The 26,202-nt window shown below is 39.8% G+C and overlaps 2 protein-coding genes across 5 annotated transcripts in view; both read left to right on the forward strand.

Annotated features, from left to right (window-relative positions):
* The window catches only part of ints8 (integrator complex subunit 8), a 50,248-nt gene extending 32,489 nt beyond the window's left edge, over positions 1–17,759 (forward strand). For 2 of the 3 annotated variants that reach the window (XM_034160708.1, XM_034160706.1), the window contains exons 23-28: positions 2,396–2,499; positions 2,583–2,633; positions 5,704–5,777; positions 5,865–5,929; positions 6,245–6,288; positions 17,241–17,357. In XM_034160708.1, the coding sequence (XP_034016599.1) occupies positions 2,396–2,499; positions 2,583–2,633; positions 5,704–5,777; positions 5,865–5,929; positions 6,245–6,288; positions 17,241–17,357 (455 nt within the window). Of the gene's footprint in view, positions 1–2,395; positions 2,500–2,582; positions 2,634–5,703; positions 5,778–5,864; positions 5,930–6,244; positions 6,289–17,240 lie in introns of all 3 variants that reach the window. The other variant, XM_034160707.1, reaches the window with a different exon arrangement.
* Positions 17,760–19,000: 1,241 nt separating this feature from the next.
* ndufs5 (NADH:ubiquinone oxidoreductase subunit S5) lies at positions 19,001–25,422 on the forward strand. 2 transcript variants are annotated; one of them, XM_034160709.1, is made up of 3 exons: positions 19,001–19,108; positions 24,534–24,767; positions 25,233–25,422. In XM_034160709.1, the coding sequence occupies exons 2-3, from the start codon at positions 24,538–24,540 to the stop codon at positions 25,327–25,329; spliced, it is 327 nt and encodes a 108-aa protein (XP_034016600.1). In that variant the 5' UTR covers positions 19,001–19,108; positions 24,534–24,537; the 3' UTR covers positions 25,330–25,422. The 2 variants fall into 2 exon arrangements, with proteins under 2 accessions (XP_034016600.1, XP_034016601.1); XM_034160710.1 differs by having other exon boundaries at positions 24,534–24,753; positions 25,225–25,422.
* Positions 25,423–26,202: the final 780 nt, after the last annotated feature.

Below are 26,202 nucleotides of genomic sequence, written 5' to 3' on the forward strand. Positions count from 1 at the left end.
AAACACTCAGTGCATCATGGGAACCCCCCAGCAGTCTACGTCTATAGCAGCATAACTAAGGGATGGTTCAGGGTCACCTGATCCAGCCCTAACTATAAGCTTTAGCAAAAAGGAAAATTTTAAGCCTAATCTTAAAAGTAGAGAGGGTGTCTGTCTCCCTGATTCGAATTGGGAGCTGGTTCCACAGGAGAGGAGCCTGAAAGCTGAAGGCTCTGCCTCCCATTCTACTCTTACAAACCCTAGGAACTACAAGTAAGCCTGCAGTCTGAGAGCGAAGCACTCTGTTGGGGTGATATGGTAGTATGAGGTCCCTAAGATAAGATGGGACCTGATTATTCAAAACCTTATAAGTAAGAAGAAGAATTTTAAATTCTATTCTAGAATTAACAGGAAGCCAATGAAGAGAGGCCAATATGGGTGAAATATGCTCTCTCCTTCTAGTCCCCGTCAGTACTCTAGCTGCAGCATTTTGAATTAACTGAAGGCTTTTCAGGGAACTTTTAGGACAACCTGATAATAATGAATTACAATAGTCCAGCCTAGAGGAAATAAATGCATGAATTAATTTTTCAGCATCACTCTGAGACAAGACCTTTCTAATTTTAGAAATATTGCGCAAATGCAAAAAAAGCAGTCCTACATATTTGCTTAATATGCGCACTGAAGGACATATCCTGATCAAAAGTGACTCCAAGATTTCTCACAGTATTACTAGAGGTCAGGGTAATGCCATCCAGAGTAAGGATCTGGTTAGACACCATGTTTCTAAGATTTGTGGGGCCAAGTACAATAACTTCAGTTTTATCTGAGTTTAAAAGCAGGAAATTAGAGGTCATCCATGTCTTCTCTAATCCTGCAGTTTAGCTAATCGGTGTGTGTGTCCTCTGGCTTCATGGATAGATAAAGCTGGGTATCATCTGCGTAACAATGAAAATTTAAGCAATGCTGTCTAATAATACTGCCTAAGGGAAGCATGTATGAAGTGAATAAAATTGGTCCTTCACTAATGCTGTTTCTGTACTATGATGAATTCTAAAACCTGACAGACTCTTCAAATAGACCATTCCTCTGCAGATGATCAGTTAGCTGTTTTACAACTACCCTTTCAAGAATTTTTGAGAGAAAAGGAAGGTTGGAGATTGGCCTATAATTAGCTAAGATAGCTGGGTCAAGTGATGGCTTTTTAAGTAATGGTTTAATTACTGCCACCTTAAAAGCCTGTGGTACATAGCCAACTAATAAAGATAGATTGATCATATTTAAGATCGAAGCATTAATTAATGGTAGGGCTTCCTTGAGCAGGCTGGTAGGAATGGGGTCTAATAGACATGTTGATGGTTTGGAGGAAGTAACTAATGAAAATAACTCAGACAGAACAATCAAGCTCCTCCCTTTCCACTCCGCGTTCACTGTCTCACGTGCACTGATGTTCTCACCCTCACTGAGCAGAATGTAGTGTCTTTGTGAAGATACTCCGCGTGATTGGTTGCCTGCAAAGGTGCTACAGTTACGTCACATCATCACTTGGTCTGAAATCCTCTGAGATTTTCAAATTAAAAGATGCTGCTGCACAGGAGAAACAAACAACAACAACAAAAAAAAATTCACGGTCACGGAACCTTTAAGGTACAGGGAGTCCCAGTTGAGGACTTAAAGAGCCACATGCAGCTCCGGAGCCATGGTTTGCTAAGCCCTGGCCTTGGGCATGAGTACAGTTCATGTCAGGTCATACTTTTGTTTTCATTTTTTTTTTCAATTCCAATCATGTTTATATATGCATATGTACTTATATATACACACACACACTATTTCTACCTCATTTTCTACCTCATTTTATTGCTACAAGTATTATTATTATTGCTTATCCTTGCACATGCTGTTTGATGCACATTTTCCTCTACTTGCACCCATCTTGTGTGTCTTTTTAAGAGCTGACCTAACATGTGAATTTCTCCACTGTGAGATCAATAAAGTCTTATCTCTTATCTTATTTTTTTAATAACAGTGATTTTTTTCGTTCACCATTGTTTTTAAACTGTTTGGCCTTTTATTTAAAAAAAGTTTCATTCTGATTATTCACTGTTAAGTTTTGCTTGTGGTAATTTTTTTAAAAATAATGTATTTTTTCCACACAATCACGTGGTTTACATACAGTGCATTGAGGAGTATAAACGCAGTGCATCAGGTATGCTTGTGAACACTTGTTAACTATTTCCTGCAGTGACGGTTTTTCTTTTTTCTAACCATCTAGTGAGTGTCATAATACTTCATTTTACACATACAACAAAAATCATCAGCTTGCATTTCTTAATATATGCTTTTTCTTTGTTACATTACCAGTCTTATTGAAATAATATACACTACAATGGCATCATGTGGTTTTGTTTTTTTGTAGTGATCAACCAGTACTCTGCTGCACTCAACTTCTACCTGCAGGCTGGAGCCGTCTGCTCCGACTTCTTCACCAAAGCTGTGCCGCCTGATATCTACTCCGACCAGGTATCCTGTGCAGTGCCTCTTGGCTCTAACATTCAGTCCGCTACCACGGGTTCCATAATGACGCTCTGACTGTTGTTTTGCAGGTTCTGAAGCGGATGATAAAGTGCTGTTCGATGATGAACTGCCACACACAGGTCACATATTCCAGCAATTCTTACTTCTCCACTTGAAATGAAAATTTATATGATCAGCAAGAATACTGAGCAAAAAAATCTTAAACACCTGAAATCCCACCATCATGTTGGAGTTTTATCCCCTGCCGGCTAGCCAGCCTTCAGAACATGTCACGTTTCATGTCAGCACTATAACCGTACAGTGAAAGGCTGTGACATTCAGCACACATTTGGGATGGTCCTGTCATTCCTTAACCCAGTGTCACATACTGAGATGACCCCCGTACTAGATTTGTAGATGTGTAAAAAAAACAACAACGGGGGATTTACTCTTTCTGTGTGTAGAAAGGACTGAGAGCTGGTTGGAATTTATAGAGGAAAAATAACCCACCTGTAAACCTGATTTTGGTCCGTACACAAAAAGTCTAAACTCAGAACAGTACAGAAAACTCCCTTTTCTGTCCAGATAATGAATATACAAATCTGGTATGGGGTAATGTCAGTACGTGACACCAGGTTTAATGTATGCACTTCTCACACTGGAGCACCACCACCTGGTCACATTTAGAGATGCATTTACATTCTGTCCTGTACATCGTTCTGGCAAACTTCTGTATCTTAATACTCAAGAACTGTAAAATTCTGAAAGTCAAACATTTTATACATACTGGGAAGTCAGAGGAACTCTATGTGCCCCCAAAAGTAAGCAATTTCTGACCTTTTATAAATTCCTTTTTTTTTAACCGCACTAGTACAGATATGTAATCATGTTCTTAAAATGTTCAAGCTTAAAAGTTAAATAAGCTTTAATAAGATGTTGACTTGATGGTGAAGTGATTTCCAAAACTTGGGCTGGTTGATGGGCTGACAGCCAGAAATCATATTGTGTCCCTTGCATTTACTCGTCCCTAACTTACTTTTGAATTATACACTCAGTTCTTTAAAAATCAAGACAGATGAATTCCTTCTGCCAAACACTCTGTCATGTCAGTTTCCTCCACACCAGGTTTTCCACCACAAAGGAGTGTCAATATAGTTTAATCCAGCAGAGACAATCAGCAACAACTCTGCCAAATAGAAAGTACGGTCACATTTGGATAAATCACAAGCAGATTTCCAAGCTATCGACAGTAAGGATGGGAGTCTGTTGACCTCAACTGAGGATGTAATCTGCCACTGGAACTAACACTTTGAGGAACTTCTGCATCAGACCTGAGCACCCTCTATAGTAGGGGCAGACCTGGAAGCTGATGGGGGATCATCATCAATTTCCCTGGTGGAAGTTACTGAGGTTGTCAAACAACTCTGCAGTGGCAAGGCCCCGGGGATTGATGAAATCCGTCCAGAAATGCTGAAGGCTCTGGGTGTGGAGGGACTGTCTTGGATGAGACGTCTCTTCAACATTGTGTTGAGGTCTGGGACAGTGCCTAATAAGTGGCAAACTGGGGTGGTGGTTCCCATATTTAAGAAAAGGGCCCAGAGAGTGTGTGGCAATTACAGGGGCATTACACTACTCAGCCTCCCTGGTAAAGTCTACTCCAGGGTGATGGAAAGGAGGGTTTGGCCGATAGTCGAACCTCTGATTGAAGAAGAACAATGCGGGTCCGTCCTGATTGTGGAACAGCTGACCAGCTCTTTACTCTCACAAGGGTCCTGGAGGGTGCCTGGGAGTATGCCCATCCAGTCTACAAGTGTTTTGTGGAATTGGAGAAGGCATATGGTCGGGTACCCGGGAGATACTGTGGGAGGTGCTGTAGGGTCTCTTCTCAGGGCCATCCAATCTCTGTACTCACAAAGTGAGAGCTGTGTTTGGGTGCTCTGCAGTAAGTCGGACTTGTGTCTGCTGGAGGTTGGCCTCTGTCAGGGCTGCATCTTGTCACTAATCCTGTTTGTGATATTCATGGACAGGATATCGAAGTGTAGTTGGGGGGAGGAGGGTTTCGAGTTTGGTGGGCTTAGGGTCTCATCACTGCTTTTTGCAGATGATGTGGTCCTGTTGGCATCATTAGCCTGTGACCTCCAACACCCACTGGATCGGTTTGCAGCTGAGTGTGAAGCGGCTGGGTTGAGGATCAGCACCTCTAAATCTGAGGCCATGGTTCTCAACAGGAAATTGAAGGATTGCCTAATTTCACTCTACGGAATGATCTACCCCTAAGAAACTGATGGGTTGTCTATTCCAGGTAGGGAGTGTGATCTTGCCCCAAGTGAAGGAGTTCAAGTATCTCGAGGTCTTGTTCATGAGTGAGGGGACAATGGAGCGTGAGATTGGCCAGAGAATCGGCGCAGCAGGAGCGGCATTAGATTCGCTGTACTGTACTGTTGTGATGAAAAGGGAGCTGAGCCAAAAGATGAAGCTCTCGAGCTACTGATCAATCTTTGTTCCTACTCTCATCTATGGTCATGAGGGTTGGGTCATGACCGAAAGAAGTAGATCACAGGTACAAGCAGCCGAAATGGGCTTCCTTAGGAGTGTGGCTGGTATCTCCCTTAGAGATAGGGTGAGAAGCTCAGTCATCCGTGGGGAGCTCGGACTAGAGTCGCTGCTTCTTCACGTTGAAAGGAGCCAGTTGAGGTGGTTCTTGCATCTGGTAAGGATGCCCCCTAGGCGCCTCCCTAGGGAAATGTTCCAGGCACGTCCATCTGAGAGTAGACCTCTGGGAAGACCCAGGACTAGGTGGAGAGATTATATCTCCACACTGGCCTGTGAATGCCTCAGGATCCCCCGGTCAGAGGTGGTCAATGTGGCACGGGAAAGGGAAGTCTGGGGTCCCCTGCTGGAGCTGTTGCCCCTGTGACCAGATCCCGGATAAGCGGTTGAAGATGAGTGAGTGTGACAAACAAATTTTGGCGGCATTTACTCTCTAACAGGCAGTGTTTCCTGCAGGCATCCCTCACCAAAAGTTAACTTTTATGTATTTATTTATTTTTATGTGTATCTTATCTAATTGTTTCATCTCTGCTTCTCTTTTTATTATTTTAAATATTTCCCCACATTATGCTGCATTGCACATTTCAGTCACATATTATTATTTTAGTGATTAGTTTCCAGTGTTAAACAGTTTTTGTTTTTTTGTTTTTTTTGCCCCAGGTTGCTGTTTTGTGCCAGTTTTTGCGAGAGGTTGATTACATGACAGCCTTTAAAGCTCTACAGGAACAGAACAGGTACCCTCTCCGCTGTATCACATTTACAGAGCCAGTGTCCCCCATCATCACGTGATTGATAAATATCTTGATATTTTCCATTGATAGTCACGACGCCATGGACTCACTGTACGACTACATCTGGGACATCACCATTTTGGAATATCTCACATGTATCCTTCCTGTTATTCATTTGTTGATTTTTAAAAATGCTAAGCTGCTTTTTGCACGTGAGCAATCGCCAGACTCAGAAATGTGTTCTCTTTTTTGTTTAATAAGTAAATGTTGCATTATCCCTTTAAAGTCTATATGATGTTGTACAGTATTTACCAAGCCTGCAAACTGCAGCCACAAATATGACCCAAGAAATTAGTCATCAAGTTCTATCAGTTAACGATGATGACTGAATGGTCACATAATGCTCTTGAAAAGAAAAACCTTAAAATTATGAGATGTTTACTTTTTTCTTTTACTAAAAACAAATTCAGATATTCACCACAAACGGGGGGAAACTGAGAAGAGACAAATTGCGGTGAGTAGTTCAAATCCTATTGACGCTCAGCCGCAGGTTTTGTTCACCTGGTGCCGTTTAATGGGTGAATATTTATGTCTGTCTGTGGTGATATCTCCAAAAATGCAAAGAGCAGTTTCTTTCAAACTCTGTGGATAAACTCAATAGGCCGTCCTCTCACAAAACAAGTCATGGGTCAAATCAGACAACAGCATCTCAGGAGCTACATGAGATATCGAAACAGATTTATGCATTGACTTCTGCTGGCTGAACGATTCACTCGCCCAGGTGCTTTGTTTTAAAGGGATAAATGTTAAACTACTTGCCTACAGATTGATAACCTGGTTAATTTGGAGGACTTACACCGCTGAATGTGTTTTTATTGTCCAGGTGTTGACATGTGGGCATTTTTAAAAAGAGATGTCCAGCCTGACCTTGATGTCTCATTGATCTCTGGGCCCCTCCCCAGTCGGACTGGGAGTGACATGTTTAGCCGCATGTTCTCCTTGAATTGCTGGCTGTCTGAGTGGTGTCCAAAAAATGAGGTGGGCTTCATAGATAATTGGCAAAGCTTCTGGGGAAAACCTGGTCTTGTTAGGAGAGACGGCATCCATCCCACTTTGGATGGAGCAGCTCTCATTTCTAGAAATCTGGCCAATTTTCTTAAATCCTCCAAACCGTGACTACCCAGGGTTGGGACCAGGAAGCAGAGTTGTAGTCTTACACACCTCTCTGCAGCTTCTCTCCCCCTGCCATCCCCTCATTACCCCATCCCCGTAGAGACGGTGCCTGCTCCCAGACCACCAACAACCAGTAAAAATCTATTTAAGCATAAAAATTAAAAAAGAAAAAATAATATAGCACCTTCAACTGCACCACAGACTAAAATAGTTAAAGGTGGTTTATTAAACATTAGGTCTCTCTCTTCTAAGTCCCTGTTAGTAAATGATATAATAATTGATCAACATATTGATTTATTCTGCCTTACAGAAACCTGGTTACAGCAGGATGAATATGTTAGTTTAAATGAGTCAACACCCACGAGTCACACTAACTGCCAGAACGCTCGTAGCACGGGCCGAGGCGGAGGATTATCAGCAATCTTCCACTCCAGCTTATTAATTAATCAAAGACCCAGACAGAGCTTTAATTAATTTGAAAGCTTGACTCTTAGTCTTGTCCATCCAAATTGGAAGTCCCAAAAACCAGTTTTATTTGTTATTATCTATTGTCCACCTGGTCGTTACTGTGAGTTTCTCTGTGAATTTTCGGACCTTTTGTCTGACTTAGTGCTTAGCTCAGATAAGATAATTATAGTGGGCGATTTTAACATCCACACAGATGCTGAGAATGACAGTCTCAACACTGCATTTAATCTATTGTTAGACTCGATTGGCTTTGCTCAAAATGTAAATGAGTCCACCCACCACTTTAATCATACCTTAGCTCTTGTTCTGATTTATGGTATGAAAATTGAAGACTTAACAGTATTCCCTGAAAACCCCTTTCTGTCTGATCATTTCTTAATAACATTTACATTTACTCTGATGGACTACCCAGCAGTGGGGAATAAGTTTCATTACAGTAGAAGTCTTTCAGAAAGCGCTGTAACTAGGTTTAAGGATATGATTCCTTCTTTATGTTCTCCAATGCCATATACCAACACAGTGCAGAGTAGCTAGCTAAACTCTGTGAGTGAGATAGATTATCTCGTCAATAGTTTTACATCCTCATTGAGGACAACTTTGGATGCTGTAGCTCCTCTGAAAAAGAGAGCCTTAAATCAGAAATGCCTGACTCCGTGGTATAACTCACAAACTCGCAGCTTAAAGCAGATAACCTGTAAGTTGGAGAGGAAATGGCGTCTCACTAATTTAGAAGATCTTCACTTAGCCTGGAAAAAGAGTCTGTTGCTCTATAAAAAAGCCCTCCGTAAAGCTAGGACATCTTACTACTCATCACTAATTGAAGAAAATAAGAACAACCCCAGGTTTTTTTTTTCAGCACTGTAGCCAGGCTGACAAAGAGTCAGAGCTCTATTTAGCCGAGTATTCCTTTAACTTTAACTAGTAATGACTTCATGACTTTCTTTGCTAATAAAATTTTAACTATTAGAGAAAAAATTACTCATAACCGTCCTAAAGACATATCGTTATCTTTGGCTGCTTTCAGTGATGCCGGTATTTGGTTAGACTCTTTCTCTCCGATTGTTCTGTCTGAGTTATTTTCATTAGTTACTTCCTCCAAACCATCAACATGTCTATTAGACCCCATTCCTACCAGCCTGCTCAAGGAAGTCCTACCATTAATTAATGCTTCAATCTTAAATATGATCAATCTATCTTTATTAGTTGGCTATGTACCACAGGCTTTTAAGGTGGCAGTAATTAAACCATTACTTAAAAAGCCATCACTTGACCCAGCTATCTTAGCTAATTATAGGCCAATTTGCAACCTTCCTTTGCTCTCAAAAATTCTTGAAAGGGTAGTTGTAAAACAGCTAACTGATCATTTGCAGAGGAATTGTCTATTTGAAGCGTTTCAGTCAGGTTTTAGAATTCATCATAGTACAGAAACAGCATTAGTGAAGGTTACAAATGATCTTCTTTTGGCCTCAGACAGTGGACTCATCTCTGTGCTTGTCCTGTTAGACCTCAGTGCTGCTTCTGATACTGTTGACCATAACATTTTATTACAGAGATTAGAGCATGCCATAGGTATTAAGTCAAATCAATTTCAATCAATCAATTTTATTTATATAGCGCCAAATCACAACAAATATTATATTATATTGTAAGGCAAGGCCGTACAATAATTACGTAAAAACCCCAACGGTCAAAACGACCCCCTGTGAGCAAGCACTTGGCGACAGTGGGAATTTAAAACTCCCTTTTAACAGGAAGAAACCTCCAGCAGAACCAGGCAGTCTAAGTCTATAGCAGCATAACTAAGGGATGGTTCAGGGTCACCTGATCCAACCCTAACTATAAGCTTTAGCAAAAAGGAAAGTTTTAAGCCTAATCTTAAAGGTAGAGAGGGTGTCTGTCTCCCTGATCTGAATTAGGAGCTGGTTCCACAGGAGAGGAGCCTGAAAGCTGAAGGCTCTGCCTCCCATTCTACTCTTACAAACCCTAGGAACTACAAGTAAGCCTGCAGTCTGAGAGCGAAGCGCTCTATTGGGGTGATATGGTACTATGAGGTCCCTAAGATAAGATGGGACCTGATTATTCAAAACCTTATAAGTAAGAAGAAGAATTTTAAATTCTATTCTAGAATTAACAGGAAGCCAATGAAGAGAGGCCAATATGGGTGAGATATGCTCTCTCCTTCTAGTCCCCGTTAGTACTCTAGCTGCAGCATTTTGAATTAACTGAAGGCTTTTCAGGGAACTTTTAGGACAACCTGATAATAATGAATCACTATAGTCCAGCCTAGAGGAAATAAATGCATGAATTAGTTTTTCAGCATCACTCTGAGACAAGACCTTTCTAATTTTAGAGATATTGCGTAAATGCAAAAAAAGCAGTCCTACATATTTGTTTAATATGCGCATTGAATGACATATCCTGATCAAAAACGACTCCAAGATTTCTCACAGTATTACTAGAGGTCAGGGTAATGCCATCCAGAGTAAGGATCTGGTTAGACACCATGTTTCTAAGATTTGTGGGGCCAAGTACAATAACTTCAGTTTTATCTGAGTTTAAAAGCAGGAAATTAGAGGTCATCCATGTCTTTATGTCTGTAAGACAATCCTGCAGTTTAGCTAATTGTTGTGTGTCCTCTGGCTTCATGGATAGATAAAGCTGAGTATCATCTGCGTAACAATGAAAATTTAAGCAATGCTGTCTAATAATACTGCCTAAGGGAAGCATGTATAAAGTGAATAAAATTGGTCCTAGTACAGAACCTTGTGGAACTCCATAATTAACCTTAGTCTGTGAAGAAGATTCCCCATTTACATGAACAAATTGTAATCTATTAGATAAATATGATTCAAACCACCGCAGCGCAGTGCCTTTAATACATATGGCATGCTCTAATCTCTGTAATAAAATTTTATGGTCAACAGTATCAAAATCAGCACTGAGGTCTAACAGAACAAGCACAGAGATGAGTCCACTGTCTGAGGCCATAAGAAGATCAATCAATCAATCAATTTTTTTATATAGCGCCAAATCACAACAAACAGTTGCCCCAAGGCGCTTTATATTGTAAGGCAAGGCCATACAATAATTATGTAAAACCACAACGGTCAAAACGACCCCCTGTGAGCAAGCACTTGGCTACAGTGGGAAGGAAAAACTCCCTTTTAACAGGAAGAAACCTCCAGCAGAACCAGGCTCAGGGAGGGGCAGTCTTCTGCTGGGACTGGTTGGGGCTGAGGGAGAGAACCAGGAAAAAGACATGCTGTGGAGGGGAGCAGAGATCGATCACTAATGATTAAATGCAGAGTGGTGCATAAAGAGCAAAAAGAGAAAGAAACAGTGCATCATGGGAACCCCCCAGCAGTCTACGTCTATAGCAGCATAACTAAGGGATGGTTCAGGGTCACCTGATCCAGCCCTAACTATAAGCTTTAGCAAAAAGGAAAGTTTTAAGCCTAATCTTAAAAGTAGAGAGGGTGTCTGTCTCCCTGATCTGAATTGGGAGCTGGTTCCACAGGAGAGGAGCCTGAAAGCTGAAGGCTCTGCCTCTCATTCTACTCTTACAAACCCTAGGAACTACAAGTAAGCCTGCAGTCTGAGAGCGAAGCGCTCTATTGGGGTGATATGGTACTACGAGGTCCCTAAGATAAGATGGGACCTGATTATTCAAAACCTTATAAGTAAGAAGAAGAATTTTAAATTCTATTCTAGAATTAACAGGAAGCCAATGAAGAGAGGCCAATATGGGTGAGATATGCTCTCTCCTTCTAGTCCCCGTCAGTACTCTAGCTGCAGCATTTTGAATTAACTGAAGGCTTTTTAGGGAACTTTTAGGACAACCTGATAATAATGAATTACAATAGTCCAGCCTAGAGGAAATAAATGCATGAATTAGTTTTTCAGCATCACTCTGAGACAAGACCTTTCTGATTTTAGAGATATTGCGTAAATGCAAAAAAGCAGTCCTACATATTTGTTTAATATGCGCTTTGAATGACATATCCTGATCAAAAATGACTCCAAGATTTCTCACAGTATTACTAGAGGTCAGGGTAATGCCATCCAGAGTAAGGATCTGGTTAGACACCATGTTTCTAAGATTTGTGGGGCCAAGTACAATAACTTCAGTTTTATCTGAGTTTAAAAGCAGGAAATTAGAGGTCATCCATGTCTTTATGTCTGTAAGACAATCCTGCAGTTTAGCTAATTGGTGTGTGTCCTCTGGCTTCATGGATAGATAAAGCCGGGTATCATCTGCGTAACAATGAAAATTTAAGCAATACCGTCTAATAATACTGCCTAAGGGAAGCATGTGAAGTGAATAAAATTGGTCCTAGCACAGAACCTTGTGGAACTCCATAATTAACTTTAGTCTGTGAAGAAGATTCCCCATTTACATGAACAAATTGTAATCTATTAGACAAATATGATTCAAACCACCGCAGCGCAGTGCCTTTAATACCTATGGCATGCTCTAATCTCTGTAATAAAATGTTATGGTCAACAGTATCAAAAGCAGCACTGAGGTCTAACAGAACAAGCACAGAGATGAGTCCACTGTCCGAGGCCATAAGAAGATCATTTGTAACCTTCACTAATGCTGTTTCTGTACTATGATGAATTCTAAAACCTGACTGAAACTCTTCAAATAGACCATTCCTCTGCAGATGATCAGTTAGCTGTTTTACAACTACCCTTTCAAGAATTTTTGAGAGAAAAGGAAGGTTGGAGATTGGCCTATAATTAGCTAAGATAGCTGGGTCAAGTGATGGCTTTTTAAGTAATGGTTTAATTACTGCCACCTTAAAAGCCTGTGGTACATAGCCAACTAATAAAGATAGATTGATCATATTTAAGATCGAAGCATTAAATAATGGTAGGGCTTCCTTGAGCAGCCTGGTAGGAATGGGGTCTAATAGACATGTTGATGGTTTGGATGAAGTAACTAATGAAAATAACTCAGACAGAACAATCGGAGAGAAAGAGTCTAACCAAATACCGGCATCACTGAAAGCAGCCAAAGATAACAATACGTCTTTGGGATGGTTATGAGTAATTTTTTCTCTAATAGTTAAAATTTTATTAGCAAAGAAAGTCATGAAGTCATTACTAGTTAAAGTTAAAGGAATATTCGGCTCAATAGAGCGCTGACTCTTTGTCAGCCTGGCTACTGTGCTGAAAAGAAACCTGGGTTGTTCTTATTTTCTTCAATTAGTGATGAGTAGTAAGATGTCCTAGCTTTACGGAGGGCTTTTTTATAGAGCAACAGACTCTTTTTCCAGGCTAAGTGAAGATCTTCTAAATTAGTGAGACGCCATTTCCTCTCCAACTTACGGGTTATCTGCTTTAAGCTGCGAGTTTGTGAGTTATACCACAGAGTCAGGCACTTCTGATTTAAAGCTCTCTTTTTCAGAGGAGCTACAGCATCCAAAGTTGTCTTCAATGAGGATGTAAAACTATTGATGAGATACTCTATCTCACTTACAGAGTTTAGGTAGCTACTCTGCACTGTGTTGGTATATGGCATTAGAGAACATAAAGAAGGAATCATATCCTTAAACCTAGTTACAGTGCTTTCTGAAAGACTAATAGTGTAATGAAAGTTATTCCCCACTGCTGGGTAGTCCATCAGAGTAAATGTAAATGTTATTAAGAAATGATCAGACAGAAGGGAGTTTTCAGGGAATACTGTTAAGTCTTCAATTTCCATACCATAAGTCAGAACAAGATCTAAGATATGATTAAAGTGGTGGGTGGACTCATTTACATTTTGAGCAAAGCCAATTGAGTCTAATAATAGATTAAATGCAGTGTTGAGGCTGTCATTCTCAGCATCTGTGTGGATGTTAAAATCGCCTACTATAATTATCTTATCTGAGCTAAGCACTAAGTCAGACCAAATGTCTGAAAATTCACAGAGAAACTCACCGTAACGACCAGGTGGACGATAGATAATAACAAATAAAACTGGTTTTTGGGACTTCCAATTTGGATGGACAAGACTAAGAGTCAAGCTTTCAAATGAATTAAAGCTCTGTCTGGGTTTTTGATTAATTAATAAGCTGGAATGGAAGATTGCTGCTAATCCTCCGCCTCGGCCCGTGCTACGAGCATTCTGGCAGTTAGTGTGACTCGTGGGTGTTGACTCATTTAAACTAACATATTCATCCTGCTGTAACCAGGTTTCTGTAAGGCAGAATAAATCAATATGTTGATCAATTATTATATCATTTACTAACAGGGACTTAGAAGCAAGAGACCTAATGTTTAATAGACCACATTTAACTGTTTTAGTCTGTGGTGCAGTTGAAGGTGCTATATTATTTTTTCTTTTTGAATTTTTATGCTTAAATAGATTTTTGCTGGTTATTGGTGGTCTGGGAGCAGGCACCGTCTCTACAGGGATGGGGTAATGAGGGGATGGCAGGGGGAGAGAAGCTGCAGAGAGGTGTGTAAGACTACAACTCTGCTTCCTGGTCCCAACCCTGGATAGTCACGGTTTGGAGGATTTAAAAAAATTGGCCAGATTTCTAGAAATGAGAGCTGCTCCATCCAAAGTGGGATGGATGCCGTCTCTCCTAACAAGACCAGGTTTTCCCCAGAAGCTTTGCCAATTATCTATGAAGCCCACCTCATTAAAGGCATTGCGTTGCGGTGGTTTGAATCATATTTATCTAATAGATTACAATTTGTTCATGTAAATGGGGAATCTTCTTCACAGACTAAGGTTAATTATGGAGTTCCACAAGGTTCTGTGCTAGGACCAATTTTATTCACTTTATACATGCTTCCCTTAGGCAGTATTATTAGACAGCATTGCTTAAATTTTCATTGTTACGCAGATGATACTCAGCTTTATCTATCCATGAAGCCAGAGGACACACACCAATTAGCTAAACTGCAGGATTGTCTTACAGACATAAAGACATGGATGATGTCTAATTTCCTGCTTTTAAACTCAGATAAAACTGAAGTTATTGTACTTGGCCCCACAAATCTTAGAAACATGGTGTCTAACCAGATCCTTACTCTGGATGGCATTACCCTGACCTCTAGTAATACTGTGAGAAATCTTGGAGTCATTTTTGATCAGGATATGTCCTTCAGTGCGCATATTAAGCAAATATGTAGGACTGCTTTTTTGCATTTGCGCAATATCTCTAAAATTAGAAAGGTCTTGTCTCAGAGTGATGCTGAAAAACTAATTCATGCATTTATTTCCTTTAGGCTGGACTATTGTAATTCATTATTATCAGGTTGTCCTAAAAGTTCCCTGAAAAGCCTTCAGTTGATTCAAAATGCTGCAGCTAGAGTACTGACGGGGACATAGAAGGAGAGAGTATATTTCACCCATATTGGCCTCTCTTCATTGGCTTCCTGTTAATTCTAGAATAGAATTTAAAATTCTTCTTCTTACTTATAAGGTTTTGAATAATCAGGTCCCATCTTATCTTAGGGACGTCATAGTACCATATCACCCCAATAGAGCGCTTCGCTCTCAGACTGCAGGCTTACTTGTAGTTCCTAGGGTTTGTAAGAGTAGAATGGGAGGCAGAGCCTTCAGCTTTCAGGCTCCTCTCCTGTGGAGCCAGCTCCCAATTCGGATCAGGGAGACAGACACCCTCTCTACTTTTAAGATTAGGCTTAAAACCTTCATTTTTGCTAAAGCTTATAGTTAGGGCTGGATCAGGTGACCCTGAACCATCCCTTAGTTATGCTGCTATAGACTTAGACTGCTGGGGGGTTCCCATGATGCACTGAGTGTTTCTTTCTCTTTTTGCTCTGTATGCACCACTCTGCATTTAATCATTAGTGATTGATCTCTGCTCCCCTCCACAGCATGTCTTTTTCCTGGTTCTCTCCCTCAGCCCCAACCAGTCCCAGCAGAAGACTGCCCCTCCCTGAGCCTGGTTCTGCTGGAGGTTTCTTCCTGTTAGAAGGGAGTTTTTCCTTTCCACTGCCACTAAGTGCTTGCTCACAGGGGGTCGTTTTGACCGTTGGGGTTTTTCCGTAATTATTGTATGGCTTTTCCTTACAATATAAAGCGCCTTGGGGCAACTGTTTGTTGTGATTTGGCGCTATATAAATACAATTGATTTGATTTGATTTGATTGAGCATTTAGTCCATGAGCCAGTCATGAATTTTGACCTAATCGGTACCACTTAAGGGGAAAACAAAACTTAGAATCCAGCCTCTGTGTACCATGGCCTACACATTAATGTATGATAGCCATCCCAGGGTGGTAGCTGTAGCCAGCTAGGGGTCAATGAAGAATTACACAGACATCAAACTTTAAAAATCCTCCAGTCATGTTGAAAACTATATCACATTATTTGTCTGATCATAACTATTCCAAAAAGGTATAGTTTGGACTATCTATGACTGAATGTTCTGGAGTTATGGGGTAAAAACAGCAAAAATGGTGACAAAGGTCAATTTCAGTTTGTACAGGGGTCAAAAGTTAAAGTTGGTCCCATTTCAGCAAAAAAAAAAAAAGAAAGAAAGAAAGAAAGATGTAGATTATTGGTTGAAATAAAAGGATCAATAAATGGAATCATTTTGACTGTTGATTGCTTTGTCTCCAAAGTAAAGGTCAAACAAGGTCAACATCCATTGAATTCTATGACATGTGACATATGTTACCCTGTAACATGATAACTAAGCATGACAGATGGTGCAAACTATTCCTTTTTAGAACCCTGTCAACCCAAACAATAATTTGCATAATTTGTTACTGAAATTGGAGCAGCTTTAATATTTGACCCCTGTACAAACTGAATGTTTACTTTTTAACCCATAACTCCAGAACATTCCGTCATAGATTGTCCAAACTATCAGACAAGTATGTGATATGGTTTTCAACATGACTCGAGCATTTTTAAAGTTTGACCTCTGTGAATTCTTCATTGACCCCTACCTGGCTAAGTGTCGTTTTTTACCCTTAAGTGGTACCGAAAGCCTGCTTGGCCCATGGACTATTTGGACATTTTGTAACACAACTGCTCAAACTGCAGAGATAACCAGCATTACAGAAAGATAATTTTATTATGAAAAAAGCAGGACCTGATGTATGGTTGGTCTAAGTTTATCCTTCGTTGGCTGAAGGCCTGAAGGGGGTTATGTCATGTGCCTGTCTGTCTGTCTGTCCCTCCTTCCCTCCCTCAAAGGGTGTAAGCATTCTGAAATCAACTCATCTCACACTTTTAGGAGGAATTTTGTGAAACTTGGTACAAGTCCTTGTTATAACAAGGTCAGTAATACGCATATTATCATATCACTCAAGTTGGGCCAATTTGACTAGAGTCATGGCCCTTGATTAACAAATCTTGACTCCGTCAGTTTCATGTATGGGTGCCTGCATTCTGAAATCAACTCCTGTCACATTTTTAAGAGGAATTTCGTAAAACTTGATACAAGTCCTTGTTATATGTTGATTATATGCATATTATACTATCAGTTGTTATATTTATTATTCTATCCTGTGATTCATCATCAAGAAATGTTTCTCTTGAGTTATGAAAAAAATCTTAACTAAATTTAGCTCATTTTACAGTTTTTCCTAGAAGTGTAAATAGCTGGTGTGTGTTGACAAAACAAATGTTATCAGATACCTTGAAATATTATCAGACTCTAGCAAGCACTTGTACCAATGCAGTATTTGCCAGCGGGGGATACTGTGCTCTCTGAACACCTCTTGTTGGTTGGTGTTGTCATAAAATTCTCAGGGCACGTGTTGTTTGTGTTGTTTTCTGATTTCTTACCTGTGCCGGTCAGACGTTCAGGTTCTGTGACTGAGGAGTCGTAACACTCTTGATTGTTTTCAGATCCAAGCTATCGGACAGACGGAGCTGAACACCAGCAACCCGGAGGAGGTTCTTCAGCTGGCTGCCCAGAAAAGGAAGAAGAGGTTTCTGCAAGCCATGGCCAAGTTGTACTTCTAGTCCATGTGGAAGACGAAGCTTCTCCTGTTAAACATCCCAACAGCTGTACATTCATATTTCATTCTCATTTTTACAGCAGCATATGAAAAACAGTTTGCAGTAACTGTAGAAGATGACACTGTTCTGCCTTCAGAGTTCCATGGATTGTCACATTCACGGTCGTTATTCTTTCAGTGTTTTTATGTCTCCGCACAGCGTACGCCCAATAAAGATACTCGCTCATTTCTGCATTTTAACCCAATTAAAGCCTCCAGTCATCAGTTTCAGGATGCTTGCTTCTCACCATCACCCCCCTGTTTTTTTCTTTGTCTTTGTTTCTTAGTTTTTGCTCTTCATAGTCTCAGGAATGAATGTTTGAATCTTCCAGAGAGACTGATCCAGACTGCAGTCATGACAGCAAAATCAAAACTGTGTTTTGGAGTGATTTAAAATACTGTCAATGCTTTTGTTTTGAAACAGCGTTCAGGAGTCTGTGATCAGATCAGTAGGAAGAAACCTGCTTTGATTTGGGCCCTCTGCTGTTAAAACTTATAACAGGAGTTATGAGTGCAGTGTTTTGATTCACAATATTTTACAAAAAAAAAGTTTCATTATTTCTGGATTCACTGTGCTCTGATTCATCATCATCATATGCTTTCAAAAATATTTAAATGACCCTAAAAACCTCAGCTGTGTTTAAATTCTTTGTTCAATTTCTTAATTTCACGTGTAGTCTTTGGTTGGTTATACTCATTGAACCTCTGCATTTCTTAAAGATGGGGTGATTTTGTTGTTGTTTGTTTTAAAGTTGTCTTATGGGGAGGTGATGGGAGAAGACAATATTCTCTTAGGCACAAGAGATTTTAGGTACAAGAGAAGACTCTCAGTCCAAACAAAGGTGACACAAATTCATGTACACAAGCGCAAATGGACTGCATTTATACAACACTTTTCCACCTGAAGCAGGAGCTCAAAGTGCTTTACAGTGATGCTTCATATTCATACACACACCGCTGTCTGTGTGCTGTCAGGTGAGGAGTTCAACTGTACACCAGGACCAACTTTGTTCAGAGAACCTTAGTCAGTCCCTCCAAAAATTTGCAGTGCCAGGATTTCAGCAATCTCATTTTTGATTATGCTTTGTGATTTTTCACTCTGACAGGGTCTTGAACTGATGATCTGCTGGTTGCAAACCCAGCGCTTGAACCTTTACAGTCCAAAGTTTAGACCTTTACCTCCCCGAAAATTACAATAGACACTAGAACTTTTTTTTTTTTTTTTTTTGTAGTATTGCTGCTTGTAAAACTATTTTAGTATTTTTAACTTTTTAGAACAATAGAAATGTCTTTTAGCTTTGATTTTTATATGTAATGTACATGTATTTGAAAAAGCTGCAAATAAATCCGTATCTTCATATTGAAAATCTTTTTTTTTTCCATATAAAATACAGTTACAAACCATTTAGCTTTATTTTTTTGAATCTTTGTGAATAAAACAGATTTGGCCACTAGGTGTCACTGGCGAGATGATCCGAACGTTCCACAAGATGTTCCATTTTCGGGGGTCCCTGCGTAATCTGTGGGGATTGTAATCGTGCTCACTCAGCGTTTTCCCACACAAATCGCTGCTGCATGTGTACAAACAAACAAGCAAACAAATACAATCATGACGTGAGCGTCATTGCGTGTTTACGACAAGCATTACTTTACGGCCGTGCTTTGTGTTGCCGTAAAGCAAAGCGACTCTTCGGAGAAGGTTATTTTATCAACTTGGTAAATTCATTTTTTGTGTCATTTTAACCATAATTTTAGGTACTTTTATGCAAAGCAGAAATGATAACGTTTAAAAGTATGCATTCAATGAAGAGGCTGTCGTTAGCACAGCTGTTTTTTGGAAAATAAATATGGATTTATAAGATAAAATATTACATACGCAAACGATTAATAGTAATAAAGTGTGTTATATTGTGGTTAGTTTTCGTGGTTAGTTAGCTAAATAATGATCACACTGACTGTTAGCTACAGCTAAGCTGTTTGGCTAACAGTTTTATAAAGAAAAACGATAAAACGTCATAAATATTAACGTATGTTCGAGCGTTTTTTGACAAGTTTGATTAGTTTTGTGATAACAGTTTATGTGTTAAACAGAATTATTGCCACACCTGGTTTCTAAGTACGGAATATCCTTTTGAATAAATGTAGAATAAATATTGTTAGAATATTTTTAAAGCCGTGGGAAATATTACGAAAAATGCAAAACGTGTGTAGTGAAATAATACAAACGGAGGTAACTACAACCCCTGGCAAAAATTATGGAATCAGCCGGCCTCGGAGGATGTTCATTCAGTTGTTTAATTTTGTATAAAAAAGCAGATCACAGACATGACACAAAACTAAAGTCATTTCAAATGGCAACTTTCTGGCTTTAAGAAACACTATAAGAAATCAGGAAAAAAATTGTGGCAGTCAGTAACGGTTACTTTTTTAGACCAAGCAGAGGGGAAAAAAAATATGGAATCACTCAATTCTGAGGAAAAAATTATGGAATCATGAAAAACAAAAGAACGCTCCAACACATCACTAGTATTTTGTTGCACCACCTCTGGCTTTTATAACAGCTTGCAGTCTCTGAGGCATGGACTTAATGAGTGACAAACAGTACTCTTCATCAATCTGGCTCCAACTTTCTCTGATTGCTGTTGCCAGATCAGCTTTGCAGGTTGGAGCCTTGTCATGGACCATTTTCTTCAACTTCCACCAAAGATTTTCAATTGGATTAAGATCTGGACTATTTGCAGGCCATGACATTGACCCTATGTGTCTTGTTGCAAGGAATGTTTTCACAGTTTTTGCTCTATGGCAAGATGCATTATCATCTTGAAAAATGATTTCATCATCCCCAAACATCCTTTCAATTGATGGGATAAGAAAAGTGTCCAAAATGTCAACGTAAACTTGTGCATTTATTGATGATGTAATGACAGCCATCTCCCCAGTGCCTTTACCTGACATACAGCCCCATATCGTCAATGACTGTGGAAATTTACATGTTCTCTTCAGGCAGTCATCTTTATAAATCTCATTGGAACGGCACCAAACAAAAGTTCCAGCATCATCACCTTGCCCAATGCAGATTCGAGATTCATCACTGAATACGACTTTCATCCAGTCATCCACAGTCCACGATTGCTTTTCCTTAGCCCATTGTAACCTTGTTTTTTTTTCTGTTTAGGTGTTAATGATGGCTTTCGTTTAGCTTTTCTGTATGTAAATCCCATTTCCTTTAGGCGGTTTCTTACAGTTCAGTCACAGACGTTGACTCCAGTTTCCTCCCATTCGTTCCTCATTTGTTTTGTTGTGCATTTTCAATTTTTGAGACATATTGCTTTAAGTTTTCTGTCTTGACGCTTTGATGTCTTCCTTGGTTAACCAGTATGTTTGCCTTTAACAACCCTCCCATGTTGTTTGTATTTGGTCCAGAGTTTAGACACAGCTGACTATGAACAACCAACATCTTTTGCAACATTGCGTGATGATTTACTCTCTTTTAAGAGTTTTATAATCCTCTCCTTTGTTTCAATTGACATCTCTCGTGTTGGAGCCATGATTCATGTCAGTCCACTTCGTGCAATAGCTCTCCAAGGTGTGATCACTCCTTTTTAGATGCAGACTAACGGGCAGATCTGATTTGATGCAGGTGTTAGGGTTGCGGATGAAAATTTACAGGGTGATTCCATATTCCTCAGAAGTGAGTGAGTCCATATTTTTTTTCCCTCTGCTTGGTCTAAAAAAGTAACCGTTACTGACTGACACAGTTTTTTTTTCTTGATTTCTTAAAGTGTTTCTTAAAGCCAGAAAGTTGCCATTTGAAATGACTTTAGTTTTGTGTCATGTCTGTGATCTGCTTTTTTTCTACAAAATTAAACAACTGAATGAACATCCTCCGAGGCCGGTGATTCCATAATTTTTGCCAGGGGTTGTAGTGGATCCTACACAAACATTAACATTGAAAACCTCTAAATGTTACTGATTTAATGAGGTTTAGATCATAAACAGTCCATCTGTTCTTGGTGGTGGCCAATGCGCTTGGTTTCGGTGCAGAAGGTTTCGGGTTCAAATCCCACCCCTGCCACATTTCTCCATGTAATGTGGAGAAGCATCAGGAAGGGCATCCGGCGTAAAACCTGTGCCAATTCAACATGCAGATCCACCTTGGATTTGCTGTGGCGACCCCAAGTGCAAACAGGGGAGCAGCCGAAGGGACTTACATTTTAGATCATAAACGGTCCATCTGTTCTTGTCCTTTGGTGCTGTTGGATGTTTGGATGGACTTGGGGTCGTTGTCCAACTGGAAATCCTTTCTGTTCTGGCACTGGGAGACAGATGGTACTCTAAAATGCTTCCTGTGCAACTTGCACTGTTTTCTGGTAGGCTATCAAAGGCAGTAAAACAGCCATGGCAGGATGGAGCCTTTATCATATTCTGCTGTTCATTCCTTATAGGTTTTATTTTGACCCACTTCTTTCCCAGAGAGTTCTGTTTTGCTTGTCAGTGTAACATTGTCCCACAAAGACTGTGGATCATCTCCAAAGACTTGGTGAACATTTGTCTCAGCTTTTTGTCTTTCTTGGGCTCTGTCCATGGTTGGTTTGGTGTGTGGACTGAAACTAGCATTGCAGGCTAATCCAGATCAGTCTTGCCCTTATTAGATGTCTTACACTGTGCTTCATTGGCAGCTAGTCTGCTCTGTGCTAGCCTGATCCTGTCAGATCTCAGAAGCTAAGCAGTGTGGGGCCTGGTTAGTACTTGGATGGGAGGCCTCTTTGGACCACCAGGGGCTGTGTGTGTTTCTCCATAGTGTAGCAGCTAAGAGAATATTTAGAGCAAAATCCTGCAAATGGCGATACAAGCATGAAATTCGGCACAAATACTCCTTAGACATTACTCTTGAAAAAACTGATTAGTCACTTAAATTTTCAATAGGCGGCCAGGTAGGGGTCAATTGAGGAATTACACAGGGGTCAAAATTAAAAATGCTCCAATGAAATTGAAAACTGCATTACATTATTTGTCTAATCATAGCAATTCCAAAAAGGTATAGTTTGGACTATGAATGTTCAGAAGTTACGGGGTAAAAACAGCAAAAATGGTGACAAAGGTCAGTTTCAGGTTGTACAGGGGTCAAAAGTTAAAGTTGCTCCAGTTTTGGTAAAAAAAATATACAAATTATTAGTCGAGTTAACAGGGTTTTAAAAAGGAATAGTTTGGACCATGTATCATGCTTAGTTCATGTTACAGGGTAACGTGTAACACGTCATAGAATCCAATGGATGTTTATCTTGTTTGACTTTTACTTCTGAGGTAAAGCATTCAACATAATCAAATCTATTCCATTTATTAATCCTATTAGCAAAGGATGATTAACAAAGTGATGTTTAAAATGATTAATATGTTTTTCGGACCAATAGTTCAAAACCACACGTTATTTGATTTAAAATGTTGATAAAAATGGAGAAAATGTGTCCATATAGGAAAGATGCTGGAACCGATTTTTAATATTTCCTTTAAAAGGGGGATAATAGAACATCAAAATGTTTTTCCTGTCTTTTCTTATAATCTACAAACCCAATTCCAATGAAGTTTGACGTTGTGTAAAATCTGAATAAAAACAGAATACAATGATTTCCAAATCCTCTTCAACCTATATTCAATTGAATACACCACGAAGACAAGATATTTAATGTTCAAACTGATAAACTTTTTTGTGCAAATATTTGCTCATTTTGAAATAGATGCCTGCAACATATTTCAAAAAAGAACACCTAATTGGAAACAGGTGTGTGTCATGATTGGGTATAAAAGGAGCATCCCCAAAAGGCTCAGCCGTTCACAAGCAAAGATGGGGCAAGGATCACCACTTTGTGAACAACTGCGTGAAAATATAGCCCAACAATTTAAGAACAATGTTTCTCAACATTCAATTGCAAGGAATTTAGGGATTCCATAATCTACAGTCCATAATATAATCAGAAGATTCAGAGAATCTGGAGAACTTTCTACACGTAAGCGACAAGTTGGAAAGCCAACATTGAATGCCCATGACCTTCGATCCCTTGCGTTAAAAACCAACATCATTGTGTAAAGGATCTTACCGCTTGGACTCAGGAACACTTCAGAAAACCGCTGTCAGTTAACACAGTTCGTCGCTACATCTACAAGTGCATGTTAAAACTCTATCATGCAAAGTGAAAGCCATACATCAACAACATCCAGAAATGCCGCCACCTTCTCTGGGCCTGAGCTCATTTGAAATGGACAGACACAAAGTGGAAAAGTGTGCTGTGATCTGATGAGTCCACATTTCAGATTATTTTTACGTCGTGTCCTCCGGACAAAAGAGAGGAAAAAGACCATCCAGATTGTTACCAGCGCAAAGTTCAAAAGCCAGCATCTGTGATGGTATGGGGGTGTGTTAGTGCCCATGGCATGGGCAGCTTACACATCTGTGATGGCACCATCAGTGCTGAAAGGTACATCCAGGTTTTGGAGCAACACATGCTGCCATTCAAACAACGTCTTTTTCAGCTACGTCCCTGCTTATTTCAGCAAGACAATGCCAAGCCACATTCTGCACGTGTTACAACAGCATGGCTTTGTAGTAAAAGAGTGCAGGTACTAGACTGGCCTGTCTGCAGTCCAGACCTGTCGCCCATTGAAAATGTGTGGCGCATTATGAAGTGCAAAATACAATGGAGACCTCGGACTGTTGAACAACTGAAGTCATACAACAAGCAAGAATGGCAAAGAATTCCACCTACAAAACTTCAACAATTAGTGTCCTCAGTTCCCAAACACTTATTGAGTGTTGTTAGAAGGAAAGGTGATGTAACACAGTGGTAAACATACTGAAATGCAGGCATCCATTTCAAAATGAGCAAATATTTGCACAAAAACAATAAAGTTTATCAGTTAAATATCTTGTCTTTGTGGTATATTCAATTGAATATAAGTTGAAAAGGAGTTGCAAATCATATTCTGTTTTTATTTACATTTTTCACAATGTCCCAATTCCCAATGGAATTGGGGTTGTAGGATTAATCATTTGTTTCCACCTTTCAGAGTGAATTTTTTTTCCTCTGAATTTGTTCTCACTTATTTTTTTATTTTTATTTTTGCCTTTGGTTCCATCCTCCACCAGCACCATGCCTATGTTGGACCTGAATAAGTGGCTGGGGCTCAGCCTTGACCAGTGGATACTAGTGCAGAGCGGCAAGCAGCCTTACAAGCAGGCGGCACGCTGCCACGCCTTTGAAAAGGAGTGGATTGAGTGTGGCCACGGCATCGGACAGGTCCGTGCCAAGAGGGAATGCCAGCAGGAATACGAGGACTTCTGCGAGTGCTTGCACATGAAAAAGGTGGTGAGTAGAAAGAGGTGCAGGAACATCCTCCGCTGCTTCCTTACAGTGAACCAACCATGTGATGGATCAGTAACGCCAGAGTCTACCTCAGTGGTTTTTCTTTACTAACAGATGAAGAGCCAAAGATCCTTAATTTACAGATGATGCCAAAAAGACAAAAGCAGCGACTCATCAACTTGAAGAATGACAAGTCAAATCTTACCATTTATCATTAGTAGCTGATTTAAACATCAATCTGACACCCTTTTCCCTCATTTATCCAGCAGTCACTGGATTAGTGACTCATTCGAAACCTCTTTATTCACTTACAGCTTAAAAAAAAAATAAGGGTGATTTTCTTAGTCAATAAGCCTGAGTTCTTCAGCACACAGCTCCCCAAAATAAGACAGGATCCAAAAATATTAATAATTCTGCTGAATTTCTATTTTCTTCTCTCAAACTTTCCTTCTTTTTCCCCTTCTTTCTGTTCAGAATTCGAGGTTGCATACGATCCAAAAACAGCGTGACAAACTGATGAAGGAGGGGAAGTACACGCCACCGCTGCATCACTTGGGCAAAGTAGAGGAGGGACCGTGAGGGTTCAACGCCAGTTCTGACTTTATGTAATTCATGTGTCAATTTTCCCCTCCAATTGTACAAGTCTGCAAATAAATGTCATCACTCACTGTTTACCTTTCCGTGTTTTCCATGTTTCATTCACACATCTCACTGCCATTTTTTTTCTCCAAGTGGACATTTGGGCAATGATGCACACTGCAGGTGTCTCAAAATTGAAAAAGTTGATATTTGTGAGTGATCGCACCGGAAACTGGTGTATTTGTTTATTGACCTCTGCAGATGAACGGTTCATCTGTGAAATGGTTGCTGGTTTCTCTTTCACTCCCGAGGAGAAGCTGCATCTCTGACAGATGGATACGAATAAACTCTGTGACATCTTTGATTCAGTAACGGGATTAACCACTTACTACCGACGACCACAAGGTGGCGCTGAGAGCACATAATGAAAAAGAGGGGAAACGCGAAATTTAAACCAATGTGCTGTGAAATCCTTTTTAACTATCCCAGAAATCATGTTTAATATGTGGTCATGTGTTTGACGTTTCATGTCTGATTCAGTTTGGCAGTTTTGACTTTGACAGCATCAAACTTGGCCTTGTTAAAAAAATTAAACATCTTAGTTGTTACATTGTAAAATACACATTAAATGTGATGAAAAGGTTTTAAATGCAGTTTAGTCTAAGTTCAGTATTTTACTGTCCATAAAACAGTGATGATTACTTTCAGTATCCGTCTGACAGTTATTTTATGAACTAATGAACAGTTTATGTGTTAAATAAGAAAATGATGCCTGTCATTTTTAGAATTCCAAAATGTTTTCAAATTGCTGATGAATAACAACACGTCATTTTAGGCCAAAGCATATTTAAAAGTATCAAATGTAGAAGAAAA

Source organism: Thalassophryne amazonica, chromosome 20 (assembly GCF_902500255.1).
Source record: "Thalassophryne amazonica chromosome 20, fThaAma1.1, whole genome shotgun sequence".
NCBI lineage: Eukaryota > Metazoa > Chordata > Actinopteri > Batrachoidiformes > Batrachoididae > Thalassophryne > Thalassophryne amazonica.

What these genes read in the sequence shown, in the direction of transcription:
- ndufs5 (XM_034160709.1), top strand. Translation starts at nt 24,538, where the DNA reads ATGCCTATGTTGGACCTGAATAAGTGGCTGGGGCTCAGCCTTGACCAG. An exon ending in AAGGTGGTGAGTAGAAAGAG is followed by an intron (nt 24,768 to 25,232) that starts GTGCAGGAACAT and finishes TCAGAATTCGAG; the next exon opens with GTTGCATACGATCCAAAAAC.